At 37.4% G+C, this 20,890-nt stretch overlaps 2 protein-coding genes across 4 annotated transcripts in view; one reads left to right on the top strand and one right to left on the bottom strand.

Annotated features, from left to right (window-relative positions):
* Positions 1-6,921, top strand: part of tmprss3a (transmembrane serine protease 3a) — a 21,332-nt gene extending 14,411 nt beyond the window's left edge. Inside the window, exons 8-14 of the mRNA XM_084123071.1 lie at positions 106-152; positions 805-970; positions 1,054-1,223; positions 1,445-1,540; positions 4,432-4,574; positions 6,410-6,562; positions 6,785-6,921. Of these exons, the coding sequence (XP_083979197.1) occupies positions 106-152; positions 805-970; positions 1,054-1,223; positions 1,445-1,540; positions 4,432-4,574; positions 6,410-6,562; positions 6,785-6,829 (820 nt within the window). The 3' untranslated portion in view covers positions 6,830-6,921. The remainder of the gene's footprint in view (positions 1-105; positions 153-804; positions 971-1,053; positions 1,224-1,444; positions 1,541-4,431; positions 4,575-6,409; positions 6,563-6,784) is intronic.
* pknox1.1 (pbx/knotted 1 homeobox 1.1) lies at positions 6,922-20,890 on the bottom strand. Of its 3 annotated transcripts, none has more exons than XM_084123076.1 (10): positions 20,797-20,890; positions 18,008-18,129; positions 17,307-17,478; positions 17,059-17,229; positions 16,844-16,958; positions 13,866-13,963; positions 13,653-13,769; positions 13,485-13,561; positions 9,619-9,779; positions 6,922-8,418 (listed from the first exon to the last, which is right to left on the bottom strand). In XM_084123076.1, the coding sequence occupies exons 2-10, from the start codon at positions 18,127-18,129 to the stop codon at positions 8,228-8,230; spliced, it is 1,224 nt and encodes a 407-aa protein (XP_083979202.1). In that variant the 5' UTR covers positions 20,797-20,890; the 3' UTR covers positions 6,922-8,227. The 3 variants fall into 3 exon arrangements, with proteins under 3 accessions (XP_083979202.1, XP_083979200.1, XP_083979201.1); XM_084123074.1 differs by having other exon boundaries at positions 13,653-13,781; positions 20,797-20,879; XM_084123075.1 differs by lacking the exon at positions 20,797-20,890 and adding an exon at positions 20,635-20,765 and having other exon boundaries at positions 13,653-13,781.

The raw sequence follows: 20,890 nt of genomic DNA, 5'->3' as shown, positions 1-20,890 counted from the left end.
TGACCAAGCCTGTCAAACTATTCCAAAATAGGCCTATCTTCTTTTCTTTTTTTTAAGAAAAAATGGCCAATTCTTAACTATCTACATAAATTTTTTTCTCCCCAGTAAAACCCAGTGCAGTCTGGGGAAGGTAACAACACTTAAATGCATAGGTAAGCAAAAGTAATTTTTCACATTGTGGTCACAGAATTTTGGCAAAATTGTCAATAGTTTAGCGATGTATTTAGTCACAGCTCACACAGAAGTCACTTTCAAACTAAGCAGCTTTCTTGAACGTAAACTTACTGCGAAAACTGCACAGGGAAATCTTTTGCCCTCACACGAAATTTACGATATCGTGGATTCCTATTGAAATGACTGGATTTTGTCCACGAAAATTTGCCGAGCAACGCTTAGTAATATCTTAATACATTACTCAAATACATATTATTGTATGCTCTTCATTCCCTATACTGAGAAGATAGTTGTAATATCAATATTCCAGATTGTTCACAATCCTAAATTATAAATTCATCCTGTTAAAATGATAACGCTTAAAGTGATTTACAAAGTAAAAGATACAAAGATTTTTTTTTTTAAAGTAAGAAGTATAGAAAACTTCATACATCCAGGTCAGTAGGTGACAGTGTTGAGTCCAAAGCCACTGGTACTTTAGAAACAAATGAGAGTTGGTTAAACATAAGCAAAACCAAGCAAATAGCATCTTTTTGTGTTTTTAAATTTAAGAGATGGCCACATTCTAAACTATAACATCAATAAACATCAATGTTACATCAGCAAACATTTCATTCTATTTCTTTATAGCCTGTGGTTCCAGACCTAAGATGAATTCTCGCATAGTTGGCGGTAACCTGTCAGTTGAGGGCCAGTTCCCCTGGCAGGTGAGCCTACACTTTCAAAACGTGCACCTGTGTGGAGGCTCCATTATATCATCTCGCTGGATACTGACGGCTGCACATTGTGTGTACGAGTGAGTTTATAATGTTCTCATGAATCAGTATTATCATATTCCTCTAGCCACATGGAAATGATCCTAGTCTGATTTCCATGCAGGTATGCCTACCCTATGCTTTGGACCGTCTATGTGGGATTGATAGAACAGCCGATGAATGCAGTGCAGTCTCTCGCCGTAGAGAAGATCATTTATCACAGTCGCTACAGACCCAAGGGCTTGGACTATGATATTGCTCTGATGAAACTGGTGCAGCCCCTCATCTTTAATGGTACCTTCTGCAAAAGAAGCTCATTTAAACTGGAAAGTGGTTCTTTAGATGAACCACGTGGGGGTGACGTTTCTTTGAGCTAGCTTTTGTAACAGCTGGCAGTTATGCAAATAAACACTTAATCTTATCTTAATGACCTGCAACCACCTGCCATGCTCATGTTTTGCATTCATTGTGACAAATGGCTTATTTGTTAGATGGGTGTCGATTTTTTTTCTTAGGTTTTGTGGAGCCTATCTGTCTGCCGAACTTTGGGGAGGAGTTTGAGGCTGGGAAAATGTGTTGGATCTCAGGATGGGGCGCCATGGTTGATGGTGGTAAGTGTGGGAAGCTAATGTTGTTATATCTGACTGAGGCAGCTCAAACAAGGGCTAATAGTCCTCCTGGGAAGTTCGTATTTACAAGCTGGGAAGTCATAATGATAACATCAGGTGTGTTCAAATTACTTTGGTGGGAGCAAGACGGTAATGAACATTGTCAGCAAAAATACAGCAAGATTTTTTAATTCTACTTCTGCAAAATGACGGACAAAGAATGCGCATCAGGTGTGTTATTCCTTTTTTATTGTTTATTCAATATTTGAAGGTGCTGTACAAAGCCGTTTATATATTTTATATATAAAAAAACAAATCATTATATATTTTATACTGTGTAAATGTATGTATGGACGTAAAAAGTCACAAGGAGAATCACACTAGGCATCCGTTTAAAGTTAGTTCCAAAATAAATGTAATACTTTAAAGGCCCCCTGAAATCAAAATGTAAGTTTTTTAGCTTTTAGTATAAATATGTAGCCTTATGGTTATGAATAAGATGGTGTGTTCCAAAACAATGACAAAATTTGCTTTTTTTAAATGGATCAAGGATTTTTATGACATCACCAAGGACTTCAGCTTCTCGTCACATCTTCTGTCCAATCAAATGCTCTCTAGAATCTAAAGCTCCACCCCCTATGCTATAAATACCACCTGGCCAAAGCGACCGTTGACACTTCATGAAGCAATATGGATTGTTCGGTTGCTCAAACGCTCAAGTTCTATTCCGTTTTCCAACTGTACGTTGGTTAAGAATGAAATGGCTAGAATTTATTCACAACTCTACTATTGAATCCAACGTATCATCAGCGCTCGGAGTCGCTTCCATGGTGCTGTCAAGTACGACTTGCAGTCTGTGAAGTAGACTGAACGCTATTGGCTATTTGAAAAGGGGGAGCCATTCAATATATCCTGCCTTAGCTTCCTGTTTCAGTGGAAATTACGTCAATGCATGATACAAAGCTGCGCGTTCCAAGGCACTTCAGTGGGTTTTAAAGCCAAGAAAGTTCAAAAGGTCCACAAAAGCAATGGATAAGAGCAAAAATAAAAACAAAGGTTACAAAAACTGTCTAAAAAATAGAACTGTTGAGGTACTAAAACTAGCACCAACTTCTTTCAAAGTTTCTCATGTAGTAGTTGGGGTTGGGGTGTAACCATAGACTGTAAAAAAATATGGACATAGTGTCCGTGACGTCACCCGTAGGTTTCTGAAGAGCATTTTTGAAGCCCAAAGTGGGCGGAGCAGGCTGTCGCCATCTTGGCAGTGCGACACTCCCGGATAACCGAAAATGGGCAAAGAGGCGGGATTAGCTGAGGTGATGTGACGGCTAACAGACAGCAGACAAGCGGCTAGTAGTGACAGAAGCAGCAATCCACCTGTCACTCAAGTGGCCACGCCCTTAATCATGCAGAACTTTAAGGGCTTAATATAATTTAAACGGATGAGTTATAAAAAAAAAAATTCACCCCCTCACAATTGTCATGAAGGGCAAAATTAGCTATATAGACCAAAACCACTTTTTGTACCAGGCTGTAAACATATTTTTTTCTGCTGTAAAGACACTCTTTTGCAGCCTGTCTCTAGTGGCTAGTCGATGAATTGCAGTTTAAGTCACTGTTGGATTCAAGAGAGAGACTGGAAGGTTGCCGCTTGGGTGTAACAGTGACACTAACAGTATCTGGTGCCAAGTCAGTATCTTGTGTGGTGTGTACATCTGCAATCAACTCCTCTTGGGATCTCCTCCTCATAGAATGCACCAGATTGAAAACCACTTTGAGGATGCGGGGCCCCCTCCGTTTTTCCGCTAACGCTTTACGGGTTGTGTCGCAAGGCCCTATACGGTTGGACACTGCGACATGCAATTTTTTTAAAATATTGCACTATTATAATAAACTCAGCAAAAAAACAAGAAACTTCCCTTTTTCACAATATGATATGATAATAATAATGATAGTTTCACACATTCGACAAGTTCACTGTCAGAACAGATGCTGAATCAATTGCATCTGCCATGTTTTCTCACTGACACGTCGCCAACTCAAAAACTCTAGGCTCAAATAAAAACCTGAGCTTCGTTCATGTGCGTTTAACTTCTAAACACAATCTTTCCGATATGACTTGAATGCACATTAATAAAGTGCTGTCTGTTAGCATTCCAATTCATCTCAATGGCAGCATCTCAAGAAGTCCATGTAACTTCGTAAATACTGATTAATACTGATAATGATTTTAATCTTTCTGCATTTATATGTTGAAAAAATATTGGGTCAGAATACTCAGATACCTTTGTACGTATTTTAATGGAGAAATATGCTTTTTGTTTCCAAATATGTTGAAACTGCAGTATCTGTCAGCAGGGGCTCTCTGGCCCAAGAAAACAAGCCAGACATTGTGATCTTGAACTGCGCTGCCTCTGCTTGAGACTGAAATATGCTGTGCTACCAGCCAAAAATAAACAGTGAAAAACACTTTGCTTGGCTTATGCCCTATAATGAAATGACTTTGACTCAGAAAGCAACCTCATGAAACTTTTGAGGCAAAGTAATGGTAATGATCTACAACAAAATAGAGAGAGCTTTGGTGATAACTAAGCGAATACTTAATTACTACAATAGTAATTCCTGACATCAAAAGTGAAAAACATTGATCAACACATACATTTACACAACTGTCACAAAATGGAAAGCACAGGATTGTGTGATATCATAGGTCAAGGATACATCAATGGTGCCTTCAATAATTAATCAGTTGAAGGTATCTCAGGAGACGGGAAGTAAAGCTAATATTGGATTTGGACATGCCTTGATGCCTTTCGATCTAGGAATGCTTCCTTTTGAAGGCAGCATTTTTAAGCTTTTGATTGATTTCGATTGATTTGAGTTCTGTGTTTTAGGGGACGGGAGCGAATCACTGCTTTCAGCAAGAGTGCCACTCATCTCTAACAAGGCCTGCAGTCAGCCGGAGGTTTATCAAGGCTATATATCAGCAGGCATGATCTGTGCAGGATACCTGGAGGGGGGGACAGACTCCTGCCAGGTAAATCATCTCACCATGGATTGATATATATTTCAGTCCATGAACTGCCATAACTGCAATCAGTGACAGCGGTTACACTTTATTTTACTTGTGTCCTTGTTACATATGTTACATGTACTTACCATAGTAAATTATAATAAATAAAAAAAACCCCAGTAAATTATGCATAATTACATGCAACTAACCCTCAACCAAATCCTACCCCAACCCTATAATAAGTAGCCCTATAGTTGCTTAATATTACTCAGTACTTAAATATATAATTACACTGCAATGACACCTTAAAATAAAGTGTAACCATACTTACTATATAGGGCTAGGGTTTGGTTTAGGTGCATGTAATTATGCATAATTTGTACATGTAATTATGTAACAAGGACAATGTAAAATAAGGTGTAACGTGCATCAAATCCCATTTAAAATTTAGATTAAACCTTGTGAAAAAGCTGTATATAAAGTGTTTTTCAAGAAATAATAGGCTACTTTAAAAGAATATACTTAAGTACACACTGAATGTAATGTTTTCAGACCATTACCTGCAGGTTATTGCAATTAAATGAAAAAGTATTATAGTTTAAATGTATAATAAATGCATTTAGCTGAACTTTTTTTGACCCACTTACGTATGTATCCTTTTATGTAATTTCATAATTACTGCAAAATGTACTGACAAGCATTTATGGTAAACTAAAACTTTATTATAATTTCTACTGAAATTAGTTTTGTGTATTTAAATATATTGATATTGCACATTTTTAATGATGAATTTTCAATTTAATGCATCTAAAATATAACTTTAAATGTTATATCAAATAACACACTACATTTAAAATTATATTCAAGTATTTTTTTCATGTGCTTTAGTGTGCTAATCAACAAAATGAGTGTAGGCTACTATGTCCCACTAGTGGGATGCATTGCCTTTTTTCCTAACACATATTTTAGTAATCCTCATAACTTGGGTATCATTCGAAAGCTTAAACGCTCAAAATACATCGTATGAAAAGCGTTTTAAATTGAATTTTGCGTTACCAGGAAACTGTAAGCCAGCTTTAAACCCTTTTAGCAGTCTCTTCCCCCTAGTGAGCGGAGTCATGTTTCATAATACAAAATTAATTTTAACGATTTTATAAAAAAAAAACTTTTTCTACTCCTGACAAAACACATATTGTTGGAAAGGTCTGAGACTCAAGATTCCACATTTGACAACTGTTTTGTGATAGAAGTGATATTGTGATATCAACTTTAGAACACAACTTGGTTAGACATATGGCTTTGATTTTATAGCATTTTTAGAGTAAAAACTATTTTGTAAAATATTTTGTATAAAATAAAACAATGTTTAGTTAAGTATATTTGCTTTACAGTAAACTTAAACTTTCTTTTTTTTTTTTAAAGTGCTTTCACTTCAGCAACAATATGAGTGTCTTTAAAAAGAGACCAACCCTAGTGTGACAGATAAGGGTTAAAGCATAACAATAGTGAATATTAATGGTTTTTTTGGTTTAATTTTAACGTTTTTACAAAGTGCACTTTTTAAAAGGGTAAAAGTTTTTTCACTCTTTAAGTAGTGACTTTTTATTTCATTATTATATTATATTATATTATGAATTCTAATTAATACAGCCAAATGCCGGCTTTCTTGTTTCTAAAATCCAGATTATGGTAGTTGGGTTAACACCTTTACATGAATAAATAACTTGAATATGCATAAAAGAAACTGATGAGATCTGTTCCATTTAACATTGGAATATTACTGTGCAAGTAAACATGAAACACTAAAGTTTAAAGTAAAATATCTGGAAAAAGAATGTGTTTGTCCATGCTGGTAATAGGGTGACAGCGGTGGTCCACTGGCTTGTGAGGATTCCTCTATCTGGAAACTGGTGGGGGCCACAAGCTGGGGACAAGGCTGTGCCGAAAGCAACAAACCTGGAGTTTACACGCGTATCACACAGTCCCTCAGCTGGATACATCTGCAGATGGAGGTCAGGATTGTGATCTTGTGTATCTGTGAACTTCTGAGACCAGGAGTTTGTGGTCTGTACAGTGAGACTGCCCTGCCCCCCATAGGAAAATAACTTGGAAATAGCTATTTTTGTTGAGAAAGGTCATGTAGGGCTTGTTATCACGTGCTATCATGAGTAACTCTGATAAATCAGTGCCCTCTTGTGGTTTCAAAAAATATTATAAATGTTTTTTTTCTACAGAGAGAAGAAATGCTGAATCCCTCTACTATCAGCTCGGATTATTGACAGCCGCGATGAATCCAGGCAGAGACGTCACAGAAACACAGAACTGTATGTCACACGGAGGCACACTGAAAGAAATTTTATATTACATGCACTCAAATCTGGAAAAGTTTTATTTGGTGTAAGTAGTCTTATACAGTACTTGCTATTGTTTTAAGAAATACCTGTCAAACAATGCTCTGTTGTGTCATGAGTAATTACTTACACAAGTGTTTCCAGAGACACAGAACGTGACAATGTGCTTATGTCTAATGCAATAAATAGGGAGAATCCATGCAAAAAGTATTTTCATATTTGCAAACCTTTGTAAAACTTTAATGTTATACTGTTGTAGTGTTTACAGTAATTAAATAATTGTTCAAAACCAACACACAATTAACATTTAATGTAAAATGGTGACAAAATATTCAGACTTGACCTTTATTTGACTTTAATATGGACATTTTATGCCATCTCCATTTCCAAAGCATATTTCATAAAACTGACTGATATGGGAAGCTTTGTACATGTTCAGATCAAACCATGTTCGCCAATAGAGCAAAAACAACGAGTCCCTCTGAAACGAAGGAACATCTTCAGCATAAGGACAAAGATTACTGGAAGAGACTTTGATTTCACTGATATTACTCAATTTAGTCAATGTATCAGGCTTTCTGTGCTTATCAGCTTAATAGTTTTACAAAAGAATATGTAAGGCATTTTGTAAGTGAGTGTTAAAACCAATTTACATCTTTAAAAATGGTTTATAATCCAACATATGTTTTTTTTTTCTTCTAAAAAATGCAAGTCATCCCCTGAAAACAGGGCATCGGAGTATAGTTTCTGTACATAAATATTCCCTTATAAAACACAAACTAAAAAAAAAAAAAAGAAAAGAAAAAACAACACCTTTTTTATTTTACAACATTCATATATAAAAATAATCTCTTTTCTCCGTCACGGAGCCTCTCTACAAGCGTGGGCATACTGAAGAAAACATGAACATGCAGTGTGAATAAAACCAGCACAACGACAAACTCTTAAATTCTTGGCATTCAAATGAGTTAATATAGAAAACAAAATCATTACCAAACATCCACTAAAGAAGCTTAAAATCTTTCCTGTGTTCAATTTTTGCAATTTTCTAGAAGTGTATCTGTATAAAAGTGCACACACCTGCACATGAAACGCAACTCCTCGCACACTGCACCTCTCAGTAATGCTGTGCTCTCTGTAAACGGTTTGTGTGTGTTTGTGTAACGTATAGGCCAACATACAGTACTCTTAATTATTCTGTAGTGCACAAGTATCAGCTTTGCTGAAAATCTACGAAGGGACTGGATCTCTTGCAACAAGCGGCATGTGCAAGTTTTTTCCGATGTAAATGTAAGCATGCAGTGTGTGACCTGCAATCCGCGTGGCTTAGTCGCTGACATCTAAACCCAGCCCGGTCATGTTGGCAGAAGACAAATCTGCGTCGTCTTCATTGCAGCTTTCTTCCGATTCATCCTCGCTGTGATTTCCCATCAGGACTTGCTGCATGGCAAGAGTCGCTCCGTCTGATGAAAGTGCCTGGAAGCCGTCTACATTCATCCCCACTGTAACCACGCTACCTGCACACAAAGACAATACACACCCCACTCTCAAAATTCAGTCCAAATCTGTAATATGAAACCAAGGAAATGGAGATTATAGGTTTAAAAGCAATGACGCGGCTTTGTCTCCACAAAAAAGCTGCGCACCGAAAGGACTAAAGGCGTCTGTCAGCATGTGCTTGCACGTGCAAGGAAATAACTGTCTGTATCAGCAGGTATAAAAAATCTTCAGTCAAACCAAAAATTATTCAGACACCAGATATCATTTTTGATATTTATTTTTACTAGTGGGTGCAGGACACTATAGTTCATTTATGTAAGTGAGGATAGCAAAATAAAGTAAACTGTGACATTATACCCAAAAATTCTTCATACAGTGGACTACCAGTAAAACTATAAAAATTTGGGACCGAAAATTATTCAGACACTTTGACCTGACCATGTTTTGCTTAAGTTTTTTTCTTTAATTGCTAATGCGACCTTTATACACCACATACTGTACAAAATTAAACATTGCTTGGTAATTTGTTGACCTATATTGGTATTATCTAATTGTGTACCTAAATTTAACAGCTGACAGCTATTCTATCTAATTCATTTGTGAGAGTCTAACAGATAACAAATCTAGTCTAACAAATATCAACTGATTTGATAACTCTGAGTTCTTGTCATAATTTATTACCATTTTTGAAACTATAGCGAATAAACTGTGAGAAATGTTGAAGGTGTCTGAATACATTTTGGTTTGACTGTATATTCGGGAAACCGAAACTAGGACTGCAGATATACAAACCGTAAACAAAGTGGCGCTTGCTTATTTTGAATATCAATCTTGTTGATCACTTGCTTCATTCTAGGCGGCTCAGATTATTATGAACATTCTCGCATTGGAAAGCTCGGGTAAGATAACATCAAATTAGAACAGCCTTCTGTGCCGTCTTGCCTTCTTTGCTCATCACTATCGCTTTTATTCTCGTGCTTTATTTCTTTGCTCTTTCGCTAAGCTGAACAGCCAATCAGAGTTCTCTCTCTCTCACCACCGACGCACGCCGATTCAACATGCTCAAAAAAAGCCAAAACCATGGCCAAAACCCCCCTGATGGGGTCCGACTAGTGCAGAAGACACCACAAACACACACTGGCCGAGGGCCGACCGTTGGCTTGGTGTGTCAGGGCCTGATATGAGTGTTATAAGAAGACATCATCTTGAGGAAGTACCGTCTGGCATTGTGAGCTGCTGCTGGGTTCCAGACGAGGCGATGGTGTCGGACCAGAAGCGGTGTAGTGGGCGGCTCTGAGCTTTCTTCTTGGTTTTAGCTGACTCTGTCGAGTTGGCATCCAGCATCGGCTGCAAGATCCGTCTTCGAGCATTGATAAACCTGCAGGACAGATGCAAATGTAAGTTGTAATATTGTAAAATTTTGTGTAGGCCTATCCATATCTAATTTATCTCATATAGGATGCATCTGGTTAAGAATTAACACTGTAGTAAAGCGTACGGTGATCATCTTCAGCTTCAGCGCGCGCAGCTCAAACGGCTATGCACGACTAATAATGACTATGATTGGGACTGTCATATTACATAACATTATAAAGAGAACAATAATGTAATAAAACATTGTGAATTATTTGGGTTTAGTCGCCGTGTTTCATCGCGTTGCTCCAGGAAGAGCACATCCACAACATGAGTCATTCTGAATGGCATGTAACTGATATAACAGATATAATTTGTAATATGTTATTTTTGTATATATCTGATTAATCACATATAGGATGCGTTTCTTTGAGTTAAATAACGCGCTAGCAAAGTGCTCCAGTTTACCGGTGTTCATTCAGCGCGCAGCTCAAACAGCAATGCACTACTAATAATAACTATGATTGGGACTGTCATATTACATAACATGAGAACACTATTTTATTAAATTGAACAAAACATGGAGAAAGATGATATTTGCGATACTGATGATATCGGAAAGCCTGCCATTAGACACAAAGGCTTTTTCAAATGGTACACAACTTAATTATGCTGCCTTTTTTGGCCAAAAAGGCAGTTTTACATATCATTTTAGAGGAGAAGGCAATCCCAGAATGCATTTTGTCAAGGGCAGTGAAAAAAAAAAAACGTGCCCTTCAAGTGGAATCAGAAATATTGGAAAAGCACATGAATGACTGAGCAAAGTCATATTTTCAAGTGGGAAACTCAGAATTCTGGATGATACAAGATTTGCAGAGTTGTAAGTTTGGAAGCGCCATGTGACTTGTCAATTTGAAACATTGCGCAAGCACTAATTTATAATACAGATAAAATTATATAAAATATCTATAATCTATATATAGAGATCAGTGAGTGGAAATCAAATCTGTAGTGAATAATAATGAATGATTTTGCAAGTGATTTTAATTTAATTTCAAGCTTATTAAAGGTGTGATGTACAGAACAGCTCATAAACAAAAAGGGAATCACTTGACTTACTTAATACTTAATGTAACAAACAAACATTTAGGTTTGATATGTACGGATAGATATTGTATGTGTAAGTGATAGAAATGAAATAAATTTTGAACTGAAATTGTATTTATTTTGGTATCCTGTTCACAATATAAATTATTCCACTTGTAATTATTATAAGTTGCTTATGCAACTTCCTTGTTACGTTTAGGACTTTATGCGTTTCCCCGGTGCACATGAAGGCAGCATCGACTTAAGATGGCAGATAAGGCAAGGGGAAAAAAAGAATAAAAAAATATGGATATTGGAATATTTAAACGTACAGTATGGAATTTTTCACCACTAGGGGTCGCTAACCTCTTACAATAACAAAGGCGTAGTTTGATGACGCAACATTTGCTAAGAATTATGGATCTTGTCGTCAACGTCAAGCCGACCGATCTAATAATGTTTATGGATGAGTAAATACATAGATGTTTTTATCATGACTGTGATATGAAGCAGTTCGGGATTGCTGAGAGACAGCTATCAGCTCCACACGCGACGCGAGTCCCGCGGATATAAAAGGAATATGGACATTTCATTCTACCGAACTACGCGCAAATGCAGAATTACTACTCACAGGTCAGTTTATTAGACAAATTAAACTTGTGAGGTAACGCAGCACTGTTTCACTTGGTCTAACATTACACTATCACACTAAACTGCATTTGAATGTGTTGAAATGTATGTGTTAGTCTGTCTGTATGAGACTAGCAGTAAGCTAGATCAGCATTAGAATAACATACAGATCATATTCTAACATTTTATCATTGTTGAACTATATAACATTGATTAGTTTTATGTAAATGTGCTCACCTGTTTAATAAAGTACATGTAGGAGCGGTCGAAGTCTCGGACGTGGAGCTCTCGTTTATATACTGTCTATGGGAGCTCTAGGCATCTCGAAAACACCGCGCTGATATTGATTCTCGTTTTAGTTCTCCTTTTTTATCCAAAGTCTGCTTGCCATGGTCCGTAATGTTTGAACGAAACAACAACAGCGTGCAGATAGACATTGCGAACTACAGTGGTCCACGTCTGTCGTCTTGGTTACTATCAGAGGGCTCTGGTTGCTATGGCAGTATGAGCGGAAACCAGGGACAACGCGGATATGACGCCATTGACGGCGACAAAACGGAAATAAAGAAACGGTCCGTGTCTTCGAATTAAATTACAAATTTCTCCTAGTTTGAAAGTTGTTGGAAACAGTCGGGATAATGAAAGTACACAACTAAAAAAAATATATAACATAGATATAGTGATTTTTGCTATTTTTAAAGCAAAAAAGTTACATATTGTGCCTTTAAGGAAATACATAAAGGCACAGTATTTGATTAAGACTAGCAACTTTAAAAAAAGTGTTGTCACATCATTTTGATAATCAAGTAATTGGCAGACTATTTTGATGATTAATTAAGAAAACTGATGTTATGCAGGTAAAATAAAACCGATTAAAGTGAACAATAACGTGCAAAACAAAGTATTTTCAACAAAGTATATCTTTTAAAAAGACTTAAAATTCATATACGTCTATAATAATGCAGCAATAATGACTGGATAAAAAAGTTTGTGGCAAGCAGGGTGGGGCCAAAATGACTCCAAAATGGAGTCATGGGAACAAAATTGATTTCTCTAAAAATAATAAATAAAATAATAACAAAAAAAAGATTAAAAGGCTCATAATTCTATGATTTTATTAAAGGTGCTCTAAGCGATGTTGGGTGACGTCACTTCTTGTTGACATTCGAAGTATTGTCAAACAAAACGTAGGCTAGCTCGACCCTCCCTCCTCCTCATCCCGTCCCCTCCCTTCCGTGCTTCCTGAAACAGGCTTTTCCGATGTAAATTCGGGACTTCGCGCATTCCTTCTCCTTTTCCCTCTTCTTTGCTATATGTTCATCGGAACGTCGTCTCTTTGGTCGTGTGTCGGCCATATCAAAATTCAAGAGAATATAATTCTAACGTTAGTCGTTGTCTAGGACAGGGATCACCAATCTCAGTCCTGGAGGGCCGCTGTCCTGCAGAGTTTAGCTCCAACACACCTGTTTGAAAGTTTCTAGTATGCCTAGTGAGACCTTGATTAGCTGGTTCAGGTGTGTTTAATTGGGGTTGGAGCTAAACTCTGCAGGACAGCGGCCCTCCAGGACCGAGATTGGTGAACCCTGGTCTAGGACATCTCTCCTCTAGTTAACTTCCCTTAACTTAACTCTCTCTCCTCCACTCCCCACACCCCCCTTCATGTGCACGCGCACTAACCCCCCACCCCCAAATCATTCTTGTCGGTTATTGGCTGGAACACTGTTTGTTATGTTTCGTGGTCCAGGCTGGGCCAGTTTGTTTACAGTGTGTTCAGGGGACAGGCAGCTAGCCTGATAGTGAGGATAGTGAGGAGATGTTTGTTGGATGTGACAAAAAATGTTTCAGCCTAAAAAACGTGTGACATACAGAGCACCTTTACACAATACTGGTATAATACACAACTTATTTGAATGATTATGTGGATAACTTCTTATCCTGCAACTGTTGCTGATACTGTAGATAAATCAACCGGCTTGGTCTCTGTCTACTTTGTGTGATTGCTAAATTAACTTACCAATTGTTGACTTGGAGTAAAGTCAGGTTTGTTTGAGTTGCAATTTGCTTTTTCTCTTCTTCAGTGGGATAGGGGTGCTAGATAAAGAAGTTGAACAGTGGAGTGTTTAAGAATTTATAGAAGGTAAAGCAAAACGGGTTGCCTTTAAACATTTGTTTGCCTACTAACCGCAATGTGCTGGAAGAGCCAGGAGCGCATGACGTTGGTAGCTTGTTTGGGGAGAACGCCACGCTTGTTTTTAGGCGAGCTGTCGTCTCCTCCGAAGAAACTCAAGTCCTGATTGAACTGAAGTTGGAACTACATTAAGTACAAGCAGTAAATGATCAGTGAATCTGTCTGTGATCGATGTTTAAGTGAGATCAGCTGGAGTGTAAAGCAAACCTGTGAGTTCTGGATATGTATTGTTCCAGGTGAGATGGCTTGTGTCACCACTTGTCCCTGTGGTGTGACCATATTCACTGGCTGATATATTGTATTACCTGCACAAAAAGGAGAGTTTTTTTTTCAATCAGAGGAACCATTACTTCAAACAAATCACCACATATGCCAATCAGATTCAAAATGTTCACATGTAAGAAGCAAAATCGGTGGTGTCCGTGTTGCAGTGTAATTATACATTGACTGAGTAAAAATAATTAACAACATGTACTTACTATAGGGTTAGGGTTTGGGTAATAATTTATAGTTATTACTACAGTAACTACATGTAACACATAACGAGGACACTGTTAAAGTGTTACCGCAAAATCTAGTTCTAAATAACAAAGGCATATTTTATTTATAATTTTATTTATGTACCAATAAAAAAATGTGTAATTGTTTAACTAAAACAAAACATCAAAAATAGGCATGTTTTTACTAAAACATCTAAATATATGAAAATGCCACATGACGACTTTATAAAACAATCAGATTTTTCAACTTTAAAAAGCCACCGTTCCACTCTCTCTGATATTCACGCATGTTTGTTGCATTTTTAGCTTGGCACAGCAGTCAATTTCACATCCAAAATGCACTAAAACTACCAAAACACTTCACTTATGTCTCAAATCAAGCACTAACAAAGGTTTTCACCCAACAAATACACTTTGTCACTTGAACAATGACTAAAAAACACTTGCAGGGAGCATTATAAAATCTAAAATGACAGCTGTCTACTGTGTAGAACTGACAACTGTACATGTTACATGATCCAAGTTTGCATTACAGTACAAAATTATTCCTGTGTTTTCCTCTTTTGTATAGATGTAATGAAACTGAAAGACTAACACCTGTGTAGGTGTTCAGCTACATCTAATTGTTTTGATAGCATTTAATTATTCAGATTTGGAATATATTTCAATGTGGTATTACTGTAGAAATGTAGCAAATATTTGTCTTATTCATGTTTGTATTATGTTAGGGTTTTGAACTTAAAGGGGTCATATAATGGTTCATACACTTTTACAAGTTGATTGTACTGAAATGTGTGTTGGCAGTGCCTGTACACAACCATCATAAAATGATATAAATCCATCCAGTGTTTTTTTTTTAATCTTCTTATATGTTTCCTCCTCTCTCAAATCAAGCTGTTCGATATTGTGACGTCACAATATCGACGCCCCTCCCACGATGGTTGATTGACAGCAGCGTTTCAACACAGACCCACCCTCGTGAGCGAGCTGTCAATCATAGCACGCGCCGACGCGCGTTCATTGTTGATAGCTGGAGCACTGAGTAGAATGGCGTCGGTCTAAGAGATTGTGGTGTTCTGTTCTTGGGTGTAATAAGGAACACAGCATCATTTTGATGTTTCTAAATCCGTACAGCTGAAGACGCAGTGGCTGAGTTTGTTTTCGAAGGGAATATTCCCCACGATCAACGTCAATGCTGTCATGTTTGCGCGAATCATTTCACCAGACTGCTTTATAAACGAGGATCGGTAAAAAGCTGGTTATTTGCTAAGAAGCTGCTCCTGAAAAAAGGATCAGTACCAACTATTCGTGTTCCTGCTGCACCTCCAGAAGAACAAGTGAGTGTAACGTTTTATTGACCTTTATATTAATCTTTATATTAATCTTTATATTAATCTTTGCAAATCGCTAGCAGCTTCACGATGAATGCGGCTATTTTTACACTCAGGTACATTACGGCATGTTTTCTATGTACGATGTTATCAATATAATTCATAATCCCACGTTTATAATGAACTACGCGTTATTGTGTTACTGTGTACGCACAGAACAGAGGGGCGGGGTGAGCAAAGCTCATTATCATTTAAAGACACATGCACTGAAACGGCGTGCTGAAAACAGAGCTGTTTTTGACCAGGTAAAATGAGTGTTTTCTTACAATACTAATGAGAATTTTTAATTGAAGTATATTACAAACTTTTCATTTAGACCCTAAAGAATCATATTAGCTTGTACAAAAATGACATTATATGACCCCTTTAAGTTTAACAGTTTTGAAAAGAACATGTAAACGTGCAAATTGGCCTGTAGGTACATTGAGTTTGGCGGATTGTGTTTGAGTGAGAAAAGAATTCATGCAAATTGAAAGTAGTAGTCATTGAATGCATTTTGTGCCAAAGCAATGATAAATGCTCCACAGTTTAGCCCACATAATCTATGTTTCCATCCACCTATTTTTATGCGCATTTTGGGATATCGGCAAGATGCTCATAAATTCTCAAAATGCGCATACAAATCGTATGTGCTTGTTTGAGTCCGATACATATTTTATCATATAAGAAAACATGCGCATAAACTCCAATGGTAACACATTAAACCAATAAATTTCTCAATGCACATCAAAAAAATCATGTGACTGCGCGATGGGACGGCATAACTGGACTAACCAGTGGACTGATCCTTTTGCACAGGATCTGAAATGCTGTTTTGGTCATTCTGAAATGCCTGAGTAAAGTCTGTCGTCATTATTACATACAGTGGCTTCTCCTACTTTTCACAGTGATATTTAGCAGCAGTTTATCAAGAAGTGATGATTTTATCTCTTCGACTCACTGGATGGAAACAGTGCTTTATGCGATATTCCCATTTTGCGCATAAGTTAAATTCGCAACTTCAGATGGAAACACAGCTAATGTCTGCTGCTGTGCTCAATGTGTGAAAAGTTTTGAAAAGGTGACCTAAGTGATTGCAACAAAAAAAAGTCAGGCGGATGCTTACAATCTATCCACAAAACTTCAAATATTTTAACGCAAACAAAGGTCAATTTGGATCTGCAAATGTACCATCTGACCACACAGCTCCCGTACTGTTCTTTATTGGAAAACGAGTAACTTCTGGACTGTCTCTTGTCTGAGACAGTGCAAAAGCAGCTTTCCTGCTGAAGTTTGTAACAAATGAACTGTGTACCTGGGACGACTTGTGATGGATTGACTGCGGTCACTGTAACATTGCCTTGTTGAAGACCTGGTGAGGGCACCACAAGGCCTTGGGGGCTGAGGGCACTAGAGAAAGAGTTGACCAGCTGCAAAAGAATAAATAAATAAAACAACAGCAACAATAAAAATCTCCTCAATGTACTTGCTTTGAGTGTGAGTCTACAATAAGAGTGCAAAGGCATTTACCTGGTCGTGGACTGGAGAGTACGGGCTGCCTGGTTCTCCACTCAGTAGTGTCTCGCTGTTCATCTTGGTCTTGAGGCAGGAAATGTAACGGCTGCAGAAGTCCTTGCACAGGTCACTAACTTTCTCTAGCTCTAACAGATGAATCCTCAGCACCTGGATGGCTTTGACCATCTGATGGCAAAGAAACACTTGTCAGTTTGAATATTATAATGATAATATTAGCTATTTTGACACCATCTGTCTCTTACCAAGTTGTCGAGGTCAGGGTCTTCACTAAAGAAGGCTTTGCCCTCTTTCTCTTGACTGCGGACAAAGTTCTCAATGTCAACATCAAAACTTGCAGATGTCACACAGTCAGAGCTCTGAGTCGACTGCTCACACTTCTCAAACAGCAGAGCCAAGAGAGGGAAAAGAGGATGTCTGTGGTTGAGAAGAATCGTGTGTAAGAGATGACACTGTTCGAGGTGGAACTCACAGATCCAGTACACATTTGAGTGTAAAATACACTACCGGTCAAAAGTAATACTGTAATACAGTAAAACAAATACAGTAAAAACTGTAATATTGTGGAATATTATTATAATTTAAAATTGCTAATTTATTCCCAAGTAATTTATTCCTGTGATGCAAAGCTGAATTTTCAGGATCATTACTCCAGTCTTCAGTGTCACATGATCTTTCAGAAATCGTTCTAATATGCTGTTATTATCCATGTTGAAAACAGTTGCGCTGCTTAAGATTTTTGTGGAAAGCGTGATACATTTGATTAACATAAAGTTCAAAATAACAGCATTTATTTGAAATCTTTTGTAACATTTTAATGTATTTACTGTTACTTTTGATCAGATTAGTATTAATTTCTTTTTTTTTTATTAAGGGTAGTGTACATTTACAGAATATACAAGATTTGACTTGAGAGTTTGTGTGTACATGTGGACAATTACGTCACCTATATATACAGGCTTTGTCGACATCCATTTGTGTTTGTGGTTCAGAGGACACAGGACTGCTGGAGCTTCCATTGGCAAAGCCCTTTTCAAGGTCACTCTCCGACTGCTCCATTACCTCCATCTAATCCAGGGGAAAACACAAAATAATGATTTCATTTCATTTCATTTCATTTCCTAGGATTAACTATTTGCTTGACAGTTGTATTTTAGCATTTTTTAGCTCAGTGACTTTATAATGCTTCATGATGGACACTTTAACAGTTAAAGTTGTACTGAAAATGACACATAGACAGCAATTAAATATTTATAAAAAATATTTTAAATGTTGATTATTAGCTTCAGGAGGGCAAATAAAGTATTATAATAGCTCTTTAGTTTCTATTAGTTTTATATTAGGCTTAATTTTTGTACAGTTTAAAACCCTGATTTATGTGATTTTGTTACTTTTTTAGCAAAAATAAAAATTGTAAACATTTACATTTCTATTAATTTGATGAGGTTTGCCATTTTTGTACAGTTTAAAACCCTACTTTGATTTATTTTAGAGAAAAAAATAAAATTTACTCCAAAATATTCTGAGTTTCTTTTTCAAAGAACTGACACCTCTCCTGTCCCCATGTTGAGAGAAAACATGAGTAAGGCCCCGATACACTTCAAACGAAATCGAAGAACAATCTGGTGTGACGCAATTTTGAACAAAATCAGACCAAAAACAAGTTTGCGCTGTGTTCGTTTCAGGAGTTTGAAACACCTTCGAACTACCATTGGTCCACGGTGATTACATAATAGGTGGGTGTGGCTCTGAGGCTCCGCCTTCTTTGGCGTGGAAATATTTTTGACGTGGCTTTACCAGTGTGCCGAATTTCAGAGCTCGTGCAAACATATCCACAGCTACGATCAGATGCTTTCTTAACTGCTGTTTTCTCACCGCTGTCTTTTTTTGTGTGTATTTATTTTGTTATTGAAAGCCAAGCGCACCGCACATATTTACATATTCATCTAAACTCTGCTCTCAGCAGTGTGGGCGACATCAGGACGTTCGATAACAGTATATTGTATATATATTTCAAACTACTTTTTACCCCAAAGAAAAGAACGGAAAATTACTTTGTTGTGAGTATATCAGGGCCTTAAGAGGCAGAGGTGTTGTGTGCACTGTGTAAAGATGATGGATATTGAAGTATAGTAACCAATTCAAAAATGACTTTTGATAAACATCACTTTTGTGTTTCCATTTTTTTATTGCTGAAGTAAAAATTTTAAACTTTCTTCTCCTGTGTCCTATTCTTATGCAATGCAGAATGGCAGCACAGCTGAACGGTTTAGAAAAAAAAAAATTTGTTATTAAAACAAACAATCTCAACTCAGGTGAGAAAAAGTATGCAATGTAAAAAGTAATGTAATGCAATACTTTTCATAAAAAGTAACCAAGTAATGCAATTAGTTACTTTTTAGGGTGTAATGTGATATTGTAATGCATTACTTTAAATAATACTATAATACAAATTTATCAAAAAGAAATAAAAAAAGATTAATATAAATGTAAATAAATAATGCGTCTAACCGTACAGTGAGAAAAAAATAATGTAATAGAAAAAAATATTTTCCATATATTTATATTAAATTTTCACAATATAAATTGGGTCTTTATATATGAAAATACAGCTGCTGCATTTTAGATTTTAGGATGGGGGGTCCCTCGCATGAGAATGGTCATATTATTTGGTAGCATCCATTTAGGCAGACTTGGCATTCCATATTATTTCCATGCTAAAACAAACACATTCACACCCACACGCACATCTGTCCTGGTGGACACGGATACTTTAATATTTCACGTCTCGAGACATTCAGTTGGCGTGTTTCCAATGAATCCCTTTACAAATATACATACATGCTATTCATTGCCAAGCACAATATTGTGCAAAACTATGCTCAAATCATATATTGGCAAGGACATGTAAATCAATCTTAACCAGAATACATACAGGATTTCGTGTATAATTAAACATGTCTAAACAAGTCAAGCTAAAGCGTTATTGGTGTAACGTTAAGGAGACGAAGACGAAGAAGACGTGAAGCACTACACTGAACGTTACAGTCTTTCGGTGGCGGTGTTTAGCTACGGACTCATGACCAAACTTTGGAGAACAAGAAAACACTCGTCAGTCTAGCAGAAACGTTCACATTATTTGGGCTCATATTAGAAAACGTAGCAGCGGTCGCTAAAGTAGAAAACGCCTTGTTCCTCTGTAAGAAACGAACAGAGCTGTTAGCTTGTGCATTAGCGCGCTAGCAAACACTGGGAGCGAGCCGCTATAGCAGCGCACACGGGGCGCGCGTGCCGCCCGCGAGTCAACACCATCTCATCCTGTGCCTCGCGCTTCTTGCACATGAGCGCTGTCCTCGATGTGAACGCAATTTAGTGCCCGTTAAAGTGCGATTTTAATTGTTGTTGGTCTAAAATCCATCTATAACGATATGAATCGTTATAGGCCGGAGACGGTTGTCTCGCGCTCATCTGGCCTGACTGAGAGCTGCTAAACACGGGCCTTCCCTCAGCGCTCGCCTTTGCTAGAAAGAAACCTCCTGTCCATTAAAAAGCCGACATTTTTTTTTTTTTTACTTCCAGAGATTAACAGGACAAGATTGTCTCGACTGTCCCATGCAACTCCCATGAGCCCCTAACAGCGTATGCTCTCTTTCACTCAGCCCCGGGCATTTTTGTGTTGCTCGTATTGTTTGATTGATAGGGAACGGAAAAAGACGAGTTTGAGTGACAGCTTACCTGGGTGCCAATCTTCGTCACACTGACAAGCGGCTGCAGCAATCGGGATCCGCATTTGTCGCGCTACGTCATGACGCAAGGGCACGCAGGGCCT

Source organism: Abramis brama, assembly GCF_963993115.1.
Source record: "Abramis brama genome assembly, chromosome: 8".
In the NCBI taxonomy this organism is placed as follows: domain Eukaryota; kingdom Metazoa; phylum Chordata; class Actinopteri; order Cypriniformes; family Leuciscidae; genus Abramis; species Abramis brama.
Note: the sequence above shows the minus strand (reverse complement) of the source record. Positions and strands in the feature narration are given on the sequence as shown.